This window comes from Pristiophorus japonicus, chromosome 8 (assembly GCF_044704955.1).
Source record: "Pristiophorus japonicus isolate sPriJap1 chromosome 8, sPriJap1.hap1, whole genome shotgun sequence".
Lineage (NCBI taxonomy): Eukaryota > Metazoa > Chordata > Chondrichthyes > Pristiophoridae > Pristiophorus > Pristiophorus japonicus.
In genome coordinates, this window is record NC_091984.1 from 87,232,959 (window position 1) to 87,245,646 (window position 12,688).

The following is a 12,688-nucleotide window of genomic DNA, read 5'->3' on the forward strand; positions in this document are numbered from 1 at the left end:
CCGCCCAGGTTAGAAACAGCAGGAGAGATGATCAGATATTTCCCCCCCTAGTTTTAGTTTCCCCTATGAATGGAAATATCCTCTCTGCATCCACGTTGTCGAGCCCCCTCATTATCTTATAAGTTTCAATAAGATCACCTCTCATTCTTCTGAACTCCAATGAGTATAGGCCCAACCTACTCAACCTAGCTTCATAAGTCAACCCACTCATCTCAGGAATCAACCTAGTGAACCTTCTCTGAACAGCCTCCAATGCAAGTATATCCCTCCTTAAATACAGAGACCAAAACTGTATGCAGTACTCCAGGTTTAGCTTCACCAATATCCTGTACAGATGTAGCAGGACTTCTCTGGTTTTATACTCTATCCCCTTGCAATAAAGGCCAACATTCCATTTGCCTTCTTGATTACTTGCTGTACCTACATACTAACGTTTTGTGTTTCATACACAAGGACCTCCAGGTCTCTCTGTACTGCAGTACTTTGCAATTTTTCTCCATTTAAATTATAATTTGCTTTTCTATTATTTCTGCCAAAGTGGATAACCTCACATTTTCCCACATTATACTCCATCTGCCAAATTTTTGCCCACTTACTTAGCCTGTCTATATCCGTTTGCAGATTTTTTGTGTCTTCCTCACAATTTGCTTTCCCACCCAACTTTGTATCATCAGCAAACTTGGCTACATTACACTCGGTCCCTTCATCCAAGTCATTAATATAGATTGTAAATAGTTGAGGACCCAGCACCGATCCCTGCGGCACCCCACTAGTCATTGTTTGCCAACTGGAAAATAACCCATTTATCCCGACTCTCTGTTTTCTGTTAGTTAACCAATCCTCTATCCATGCTAATATATTAACCCAACCCCGTGAGCTTTTATCTTGTGCAGCAACCTCTTATGTGGCATTTTATCAAATGCCTTCTAGAAGTCCAAATACACCACATTTGCTGGTTCCCCCTTATCCTGCTCGTTACATCCTCAAATTTGTCAAACGTGATTTCCCTTTCATAAAATCATGCTCACTGTGCTTGAGTGAATCATGCTTTTCCAAATGTCCCGCTACTGCTTCCTTAATAATGGACTCTAGCATTTTCCCAATTTCAGTTGTTAGGTTAACTGGTCTATAGTTTCCTGCTTTTTGTCTGTCTCCTTTTTTAAATAGGGGCCTTATATTTGCGGTTTTCTAATCTGCTGGGTCCTCCCTAGAATCCAGGGAATTTTGGTAGATTACAACCTATGCATTCACTATCTCTGCAGCCACTAGGATGTAAGGCATCAGGTCCAGGGGACCTGTCTGCCTTTAGTCCCATTATTTTACCTAGTATTACGAGAGTGGGAGGAGGCCCATGTGGAGCATTGACCAGTTGGCCCGAATTGCCTGTTTATATGCTGTAGATTCTATGTAAAACTTCGCTTTTTAATAACCTAAAGATTGTCGAAGGAAGGAGGGAGGCAAAGAGTTCCAAAGTTTTGATGTGCTTGGGGAAGAAAAAGTGTTAGAATAGGAGATAAGGAATAGTATGTGGGACCAGATAATTGGAATTTACGAGGAAAGAGGGAGCAACAATAATTGTAATAATAAAAGAGAGAAAGAAAGAAAGAAAGAGAGAAAGGGGTAAGATAGGAATTGGAGACTAGGGATGAAAAGATCAATCGACAAATTTTACATAATATACAAGACAAAAATGGACTTGTCTGACACAAAAAGACCATTATATTGAGAAATAATGTGTTACACTTTCCTGGACAAAATATCAATAATCTACCTCCTTTGATATTTTCAGAAAGAAACCATTCAAACCAAAGGCATATTTGCTGGGCAATAATTGGAGGGCTTTAGTAATACTGGCAAAAAAGTGTAACAACTTGAAAAAGATTGTAAAGGCCCACTCCAAGTAACCTGCTTGCTTAGTAGGATCGATTCTTTAATCACCCAGCTTAAATATTCATTACTGTTAACTTTTTGAATAGCATTTTTAATGAAATATTTTTAATTACTCTTTTAAGTTCCTGGAAGAGAATTATTTAAAATAGTCTTGTCAAGTTATTTTCTGTCCATTTCCTGCACACCATGCACCAAGGATTGGTCAGGTTACCTGCTTCTAGGTCTCGCATCTTCCCCTTTGAAGGTGGCCGCTGGACAAGTACAAGAAGCACCAGGCTTCCCCACACTATTTTCCCACAGTCATATTCCTGAGGTCAGAACTGTGTGTGTGAATGATTATGTTATGAACCATTCTTTTCTACTTCACACCATCACACACCTATGCTCCAAAGAGCTGTACAAAACAGCACCTTACAAATATTGTTGCTTTTCAAATATCAATATTTTAACATTTCATAGTGGCCTTTTTCTTACTTCTTTCTACCCTTAAGCAGGTTTTGCTTTCCACGTCATAGTTAAAGAATAAATGTGACAATATGCAAGTGTTTTTGTGTGAATATTTGCTGTACAATAGTTCTGTATTGATGCACAGGAAAGGGTCTAATTCTAATTACATTTTAGAAGGTCAACCTATTTGAAAGAGTGGTTGGCAAACCCTTTATATTTATTCTCTGGCACACAATGGAATGATGTAAATCATATTGAAATACATCATAGCATTGGTAATTTATAGCAAAAATGACACTTGGCTCTTGATTTGCTAAATTCTTTTCTTTTCTAAAGACACTGGGGGCGAAATTGCCCCAGTTTGGGGCGCTTAATTTGAATTAAGCGTTTTTTTTGACCCGGTGGTAGGGGACTTTAACTTAAAAAAATCATCCGGGTGCTCTCGGGGCGGGAGGGAGGCGGAGCGGGGCCGTGTGAGTCAGCACAGCATTGAGCATGTCAGCGTGGCGCTGATGAAGTCAGCGTGAGACAGACGTGCTGCATCGCGCTGACGCGTCGCAATGTCCCTCCCCTTTTCTTAAAGCGGAGGCACACTGGAAACCATGGAGCTGGCTTCGTGGCGCCCACTGTGGGTGCCTGTTGGTGGCCCAGCCAAACCAGCGACTGCCATTGTCAGGCCGACTGCAAATTCGGCCGACAATAAAAAAAAGATGGCAGCCACATGCAAGGCCCTCCCCTTTAAGGGCGGCCGGGGTGTGCCAGCCACCACAGCTTGGCGACTCGCACCAACCTCGCTCCCGCAGGCATAAAGGGGTTGGGGAAAACCTATTTTCGTCCACGGCATCCCGGGGGCAATTCCGGATGGGTTGCTTCTGCCACCTGCCCCCAGGTGGAAAGTACTTATCGCCCCATTAGCGCCTCCCAGAGGCGCGAACGTGCCTTTCGGAAAGGGGAAATTTCGGCCCCACTGTCTCTTGAAGATGGATAAATTTGGATCCAAGTAGTACAACAAATGTCTGTATAGAAACCACCAATGTTTCGTTAATCCCCTCCTCGCCCCATAAAATAGGTTGGTGCCTGGTATGAGGTACCCTGTAATGCAAAAATGAAGATGTAAAAAATTAGAATGGAGGAGATTATGAGATTCTTTGACAAAGATGTTTAAGATTATGAAGGAATGGGACAGAGCAGTTAGTATCTAAGTGTTTCTGTAGTTGAGAGGATTTCGAATAAGGGAACATAGATAGAAGATTAAAAGCAAGACATTCAGGACAGAGAGCAGAAGAATATTTTTATTTTTATTTACACAGAGAGTTGTAAGGCTGTGGAATGCACTGCTGGAGTTAATGATTGAAGCAGTGACCATGCCAACTTTTAAGAATAGATTAGATAGGTGGTTGAAGAAAAGGAGGAATAAAGAAATATGGAAACAGAGTGGGTACATGGGATTAGTGCTATTGTTTGTGTGGACGATAAACAGCAGCACACTGGTTGAGTCGAATGGGCCATTGCCATATTGTCATTTCTATGTAATAAACATTTAGAAGTCAACAACAACTTGCATTTATATAGCACCTTTAACATAGTAAAATGTCCCAAATGTCCTGCTTCACAGGAGCATTAGCAGACAAAAATTGACACCATGCCAAAGAAGAAGCAGGACACGTTAGGACAGGTAACCAAAAGCTTGATCAAATAGGTAGATTTTAAGGAGCATCTTAAAGGAGAGTGAGTTGGAGCGGTTTAGGGAGGGAATTCCAGAGTTAGGGCCTAGACAACGGAAGGCACTGCCAACACTGGTGGGATTAAGGAAGTCAGGGATTCAAAAGTGGCCAGGATTGGAGGAGCACAGAGATCTTGGGGCAGGGCAGGTTTATAGGACTGGAGGACGTTACAGGGATAGGGAGGGGCAAGGCTATGGAGAGTTTTGAACACAAGGATGAGAATTTTAAATTCCACAAAATGATGTATAGTTGGCTCCATTTAGATGGCGATTGCCCCAGTTACCATCTGCTGCCCACTAACTAGCCATGAAAGAGCTATTGGGGCTAACAGATACTTATGCCCTGTGTAGACAAGAAATTGGAATTCACTCCTGTGATACTAGGTAGTGTAGGTAAAAGCTATTTTGTGAAGAATCTTTTGTTAGATTAGGAGAATTTCAGCTGAATAAAGAAACCTAAACCATATTATGTAATAGTTGGATATTTTTCCCAGAATATTTTGTGCTCTAAACCTTGTCCTGAATGAAAATGCAAGCAAGCACAAGATCCTGTTTTCCAAAAATGTGGCCTTTTTGTCTTCCTTAAAACTAAGTGTGAAAAATATTAATTTCATCTCATCAGTTTCTTTTATCTTCACTTTGAGCCAAGAGAGCAGACCATTCAGCCTCAGGCCTCTCCTCAACTAATATTGGACTAGAGTCTCCATTTGCCAGATGCTGTGTATTTTTCTGATGATTTTCCTTTATCCGCACCGTTGGCACCTCTCAATTCAAAACCAGCAGCTGAGAGATAGTGCAGCAGAATACGAAAAGATTGCAAAACCACATAGTGGTTGCACCAAATTACAATGCCATACTGCAGCTGGTGTGAGAAGATATGTGAATTACTACATCAAACTCATCATCAGACCTTGGAAGAAAGGCAGCGCAGATTCATTGGAATGTTACCAGGGCTCCAAGGGTTAAATTATGAGGAGAGATGACATAAACCAGGCTTGTATTCACTGGAATATAGAAGGTTAAGGGGTGATTTGATTGAGCTTTTTAGGATTTGGAAATTAATTTATAGGGTAGAGAGAGAGAGAAACTTTTTACACTGGTGGGGGAGTTTAGGACATAACCTTAAAATCAGAGCCTGGCCATTCAGGAGAGAAGTTAGGTAACACTTCTTCATGCAAAGGATGATATGAGTGTGGAACTCTCTCCCACAAAAAGCAGTAGCTGTTAGCTCAATTAATAATTTTAAATCTGAGATCAATAGACTTTTGCTAGCCAAAGGTATTAAGGGAAATGGAGCCAAGGTGGGCAAATGTGTTAGGATGCAGGTCAACCATAATCTCTTTGAATGGTGGAACAGGCTCCAGGGGCTGAATGCCCTACTCCTGTTCCGATTTTCCTATGATTAGCACACATCCAATGTGAGAATGCAGCTGGTTGAGGTGAAAGTACATGTCGCTGATGTATCACAGCATTGGAAACAAGTACAGTCAGCAATCACTTACCTTATCAAACTTATTTAATGTGCTAAACTTCACATAAAGGGTGGTAGAAGTGTGGAATTCTCTCTCACAAAAAGGAGGAGATGCTAGCTCTAGCAATAAATTTAAATCTGAGCTTGACTGATTTTTGCTAGTCAAGGGTATAAAGGGATGTGGCACCAAGGTGGGGTGATGGAGTTAGGTCACAAATTAGCCATGATCTTACTGAATGGCAGAACAGGCTTGAGGGACTGAATGGCTTACTTCTGTTTCCGTGTTCCTATCAGTTACAAACTGATGGCCCAGAGGGCTCAATTTGCCCCAGTGATTTGCGCCGGTTTTTTGGAGCAGGCCTAAGTTGAAAAACCACAGTTTCCCCAATCAATTTGCACCAGCGTAACTCAGTTAGTTATGAATTTTTTAGGTCAGTTTTTTTTTCAGCCAAAGGGGGCGTAACCAGTCACCTACGCCATTTCTGGCCATCTAGGGAAGTTTGGCCAGCTGAGAGTTACTCCAATTCTGCTTAGGCCAGCATATGTGGCCTCTGCAGGAAAACCTTCCGGAGAGTTAAGGAAATCGGCGCATCCAATGCCCAGACACACTAAAAGAATTGAAAAACACATAGCAGCAACTTACCTCCAAACCCGCCCGAAGCTGTCTGGTCCCATTCTCCGTCCCCACACACAGGCTGTCCAGGGGGAGAGAGCGCGAGAGAGAGAGAGAGAGAGAGAGAGCATTATGTCCCGGGGACTGAGAATGGGACCGGACTGGGAGAATGGGGACCGAGAATGGGGACCGGACCGGCAAGCTGCCTGTATGCTTCACTTTGCAGCCTCAGCTCACATTGTGTCCCTAGTTACCATGTCAGCCCAATCTTTTTGGCGCAGATCAAGGCTCCACCCTTAAAACTAAAGGTCGGGTTACGCCACGCCAAAAATGACAAAATCCAATGGGGAAACTTAGAATATATTTTTTTGCCGTACTTAGGCCCCAAAAAATCAGGCGTACCTCTTCAAGTACGCCAAAAAAATGCTTTGGGGAAAATTGAGCCTAGAGACTCAAGAAACGTCTGATGATCTAGTTACCCTCAACATGAGCGACAAATATTAATTCTACTGAGATGGATAAGAAACAAAAGTTCATCCAGAGAAGGAGTGGAATTTAACGTCAGACATCTTGAATAGGAGTTTTACACTTACTCTTAGAATCACTGGGAAACTTGGAGTTCAAACTGAAAGGCAGCCATATCATGATCATCTGGGAACAGTTTGATTTTATTAGAACTTTCCAATTGAACTCACTGATATCATCAGTACTTTACATCAGAGACTGCTTTTCTGTTATAAATACTATAGGAGTAAATTTTCGGTTTCACTGACCAGGCAGTAATCTGGTGGAGCTGATTGTCCGCCCATTGTAGAACCCACTGAAATCAGTGGAATGAAAATCGATGGGTCCTAAATGAATGGGTGATTCACTTCACCATATTACCGACCAGATGGTGAAGATGAAAATTTACCTGTATATGTTTTGACTACTTCTTTAAAAAAATTGCTTATTTGAAAAATAGTAGAATCTTTTATAGGTGGGATCTATATCACTCAAACTAGTGTTGGTGTAAAAGGTGCATTGCCTCGAATGTGCAGTGGTTCAACTTGTTGAAGTAACAGCAAGGTATGTGGCATCACACCCTGGAGCCCACTGCACAGAGTGAGTTGCCAATCTCAGCCAGCCCATTATCGATCAATGGAAAGATAAACTTTTCCCCTCCATATTTTTTTTTCACAAAAGTTATTTTAGTTTTGCTCACTCCAAAAACTTAAAATAAATCTTGTGCATGGAAATTTGAGCAGAGGAGACCATTCGCCACATTGGGCCTTTGATTAGTACTATCACCTGTCCATTAGCATGAAAAACCTGGGATAGGCTCATGAATGACCTACACAGGGGTATGAATATACAATGTGACATACAACCCTTCAAATAAACCAGCACTTTGCTCTTAACCTTTTATGCCACATGCAGAAGGATGTTGTCTGGCTCTGCATGGAATACAGGTTTTATTCTATTCTCGACTTAGAACAGTTTTGCTTTTCTGCAAGAGAGCAATTAAATCCATATTCCAGGAAGACCAGGGAGTTTTCAGTTAATACAAAATTTCATTTCAAAATTTGGAAATATATTTCCAGGCCTAATTACAGATTAATGCTCCACAGCCAGATTTTGATGAAATACTCTTACATTTTTAGCAGAACATAAATTATTAGTTTACAATGCATTCATATTTCATATTTTTATTACGGTTAAAAGTGTAGAAGATATTGATTTATTGTTAACTGATGTAAAATTCTATTTACTTTCTGTTAAGTGGAATTTTCTGGTAAACAATGTAACATTTCTTTACATAATACAAAGAATTCAGCAGGAATAGAAGCAATTCCATTGCATTTTCTTCATTTCTGAAACAATATTGTACCAAAATTCTGGCCAACAATAACAACAGTTATCAATAGCTGGAGAAGAGATTAATTTCCTGTTCAGAACCTATCCTTATTCCACATCACAGCACTAATTAGTAACCCTTCTCCAGCTACCCTGCAAATACTACTTAAAGCCACTATATTACTTAGTGTTGCTTGGTACCAACACACCCTCACTGAACCACCCAGAGATGGCCATCATGCAGCAGGGAGGCTGAAAATATTCCAGTGTTCAATTTGCAATATTCAAACCGCTCTTCCAAAGAGGTTTAAAGGACGATCATTTCTGTTCATTCTCCATGGCTGTACATAACAAAAACTAGGCTCAAACTGATTAAAAATTAATCTAATAGGTTCCACCATTTTCACTTCAAATTAACATGCAGTCCTGGTCAGATAGTTTACGTTAATACAAAAAGCATAATTTCAGCCATTTTGACAGACTGAAATATTGGTGTTTAAGTTAATGCACCTTATGCAAATAAAATATATTACCACACAAGCCTGACAGTCTCAATGTATGATACTGAAACACTCTGCACACTAATGCAAGTATCACCATATTAACTGCTTGCACTGTTTCCAATTCACTGCAATACATATTTGAATTTGGAAATACTATCGCTCTTTGTTTAAATCAGAACTATAGTTCATAAGATTTTAATTCATTTGTTAGATAATTTTTCATCCAAAACTGTATTAGTCCCCAAGAATCCCTACAACCTAGAATCTTTAAGAAACGTCACTGCTAAAGCAACCTTGTTAAACTCTATGGGCAACAAATATGCAGTTCAGGATCCGGTACAAAAAGACTGAGGACACCGAGTCTTTCAAGGACCCACAAGGGTCATTTGCTTTTAGCTGCTACCTAAAGCACAATAGAAATAAATGCATGACCACAAAAAGAGTTAAAAATGTGAACACTTGATCTCTCTTGGCAGGACACAATTGCTGATTTGAACAAAACCCTAGACTTACTTCTGGTCAGGCAGTTCAGAACGAAGGCTTAAAATATTACAAGAGATAGAAGCTTACCTTCCATCATGGTGGCAGAATTGCATTCCTCAATCTCCAAAGGTCCTGAAAGACACAGGAAAGCAGGGGCCAGTTATCACATATGAATTCAGCAGCAACAGAGATCAGCAGCAACTCCTGGTTATTGCAGATGCCAGCACAGAATTGAAATGCTGTGCTTATAGGCCATGGATGCTACTGTTGAAGTCAGCTACGGGATCACAGAACGATGCTGAAAAAAAGACAGGGAGAGAAAGCTTGCTGAGCTCAACACAACTGCTGGGTTCAGCCAATCCCTTTTGCTCCGTACCTAATCACATGGTTGCCATCTCCTGACACAATACCCCTTGAGAACACAGGAAAAAGCCACCTCCCCACCTTTCTCTGCTTTGAATACACACAGACACAACCCTCTTCATACCTTGTGACGCACTTCCCCGCCTTATAATCCTACTCGGGCAGCCAGACAGATAAGATTAATTATCAGCACTGTCAGATTAACGCAGAAGTCTATGCTGTCAGCTGGCAACTACTGAGCATCGGGGAAAAAATTGCAAAAAAACCTCTTAAAGTAGCGTAGCGTCACTGCGGCTAAACAGCAATAATTAAACTACAGCACTGTTCTTGTGTTAATCAGCACAGTTAATGCATGTGTCCTTTTGTCAGAAGGCTGCTGCACATTTCTGCTTGTTCTCCTCTCTCTCTCTGTGCCAGTGAAGAGAAATCAATCCCACTGACGTCACATCATAAACAATTATCCCCAGAAGGATGATGGAGAAAAAAAATCCTCCCAGGCTGCTTCACGAGAACCTTGGAAATAATGTGCCATGAAGGAAGCCAGTGTCAAAGGGCAAAAGAATCAGCATAAGCACAAGAAGCACTTGGAATTTGTGTGGGAAAATGGATTTCACTGAGACTGGCAGAACACAGTGGGAAACTCTGAATTAATTAAAGAGCGTATGCATGAATGTACACGAAGGGAGGATATTGGCAGCTGACTGACACAGATGTCTCCTAATGACTAAACAGAGACAGATTTTTTGGAGCCACCCCACTTCCATTTCTCCACAGTATCCTAACAATACAGTTTGTATTGCTTCTTTAAAAATCTTGGAAACCTGACAGTGTTAAACTTTTTTCCAAATGGTCTCTGAATTGATAGTGTTTTCCTCCAAAATGCAATTATTTGAAATGCAGAGTTTTAAGTTTGTGCATATGAACCTTCAATTAAAGATGGACATGTAGAAATAATATATCGAATCTATGACTTAAATCAGTGGTACTCATAAAACAGGCCAGGTGCTGTTTGCAGCCTGCCTCCCCTTCACCTGTGGTCCTCAGCAGATTGATATTCTGTATGGTTTTGCACCTCCATTCCTGCCCTGTCTGACTGTAGCCATGGCCAGATCTGGAATTCAGTGCTGTTCCCTCTTCTTTTTTTGCTCTCCAACAAAAGAAGGAAAGAGAATGATATTAAGAGGCAGAATTATCCCAGGTTCCATACAGCATGTGAAAGTGCCTTAATAAAAAAGGAACAATTGATCTGTAACTTTTTTCCTTCTTCTATAGGAGTGTTTATCAAACTGGAGGGATATAAACCGTGGTGACTCCCAGGGACAGTGCAATGTCCATTGATCTTCTCGATATTTGGACTTTGGTATAAGGAGTACAATATTAAAATTTGCAACATTACAAAAGTTAGGGAGCATGGTTAACTATGAAGGGGACAATAAATGACATCAAGAGGACAAAGACAAGTTAGTAAATTATGCAGATACATGTTAGAAGAAATTTAATGCAGAGAAAGATGAAGTGAAACATTTTGGAAGGAAAAAGAGGAAAGATTCAGGAAGGACCTTAAAAGAGCAGACACCCTAAAGATTACAGGAGGTGTGTAAGGGGTGGTCCCGGGGGTCAGGTTCACCTCGGACCTACTTGAGCGGTTCGAATCGCTCCCACTCCCTTGGGTTCTAGACTCTGGGTTTATTTGGGGGACATGATAAAGTGCAAAGGACAACTGGTTTGATGCAAAATAATTTTGATTTTATTACAGACAAGGAAGTACAACGTCAAACTTATAATCACTAAAGAACATTACATTACACATTCAAAGGGGGTTACAGTAAAAATTACACCTCCCACCTCCCACTACCTAATCCTAGCTAGGTTAGACTCCAGGGCAGGCAGGGACTATGCTTACCAATCCTTTCTGGTCAGTTAGCGGTAATTCGCAATTTCGGGGTTCGTTGAATTCTGTAGGTTCGGCTTGCCGTACCCCAAACGTCGGAGGAGACTTCTTACTATGCAATTTTCAGTTGGGTTGAGTCCGCTGATGCTGTAAGGCGTATTTTGGATTTGTGGTGTAAGTACCCATTTTCTTTCATTAGAAGTAGGTTTTTACAGTTCTTTAGGTAATGTTTCACCCACTGGTAGCTCAGGAATAGCTTGTAGAGTGGAAACTTTCGATTCTTCTGTTTCTCTTTGTTGGAGTTTTGTTTTGAGTTTGGTCGATCGTGGTGGGTTTGGTGGTGCCACATTGGCTGTGGTCGGTTGCTGCCACAATGGTGATGTTCTTCCTTCCCTTTTGGACTTTAGGACTTCGAGGCTGGAGAAGTTGGTTTTCAACTGTCGCCTTGGTTTCTCTCCCTTCTTGATGGCATAGTCGCAGTATGGCATTTTCTTTGTTAAACCAGGGGGCCAGTTATACCGTTTGAGTTGTCCTAATCTTCGCCCCATATCAGTCCAAAATTCTTTGTTTAAATTTGGCAGGCTTGACATTTCTTTGTAATATTTTGGCGGGCTCGTTAAAAGTTAATATGTCTTGGGTGGGTTGCTCTTCTAAATCTGTTTCCTGAGGGAAATATTAGCTTGGTAATCGCAATGTCCTTTTGTGCTTGGTTTTCGCATACAGGCTGTAGTGGGCCCTTTGTTCTTATTCATGCCTAAGATGGCTTTTCTCGGTTCAGTTTGATGACTGGCCATCTCTGAGTTATTGGTTGTAATGTTAATGTCTCTTACATAAGAACATAAGAACATAAGAATTAGGAACAGGAGTAAGCCATCTAGCCCCTCGAGCCTGCTCCGCCATTCAACAAGATCATGGCTGATCTGGCCGTGGACTCAGCTCCACTTACCCGCCCGCTCCTCGTAACCCTTAATTCCCTTATTGGTTAAAAATCTATCTATCTGTGATTTGAATACATTAAATGAGCTAGCCTCAACTGCTTCCTTGGGCAGAGAATTCCACAGATTCACAACCCTCTGGGAGAAGAAATTCCTTCTCAACTCGGTTTTAAATTGGCTCCCCCGTATTTTGAGGCTGTGCCCCCTAGTTCTAGTCTCCCCCACCAGTGGAAACAACCTCTCTGCCTCTATCTTGTACATCCCTTTCATTATTTTAAATGTTTCTATAAGATCACCCCTCATCCTTCTGAACTCCAACGAGTAAAGACCCAGTCTACTCAATCTATCATCATAAGGTAACCCCCTCATCTCCGGAATCAGCCTAGAGAATCGTCTCTGTACCCTCTCCAAAGCCAGTATATCCTTCCTTAAGTAAGGTGACCAAAACTGCACGCAGTACTCCCGGTGCGGCCTTACCAATACCCTATACAGTTGCAGCAGGACCTCCCTGCTTTTGTACTCCATCCCTCTCG

General features: G+C 41.4%; 1 protein-coding gene across 1 annotated transcript in view; it reads right to left on the minus strand.

Annotated features, from left to right (window-relative positions):
• sgip1a (SH3GL interacting endocytic adaptor 1a) overlaps positions 1–9,167 on the minus strand; it is a 250,115-nt gene extending 240,948 nt beyond the window's left edge. Inside the window, exon 1 of the mRNA XM_070886140.1 lies at positions 9,054–9,167. Within this exon, the coding sequence (XP_070742241.1) occupies positions 9,054–9,063 (10 nt within the window). The 5' untranslated portion in view covers positions 9,064–9,167. The remainder of the gene's footprint in view (positions 1–9,053) is intronic.
• Between the last annotated feature and the right edge of the window lie 3,521 nt (positions 9,168–12,688).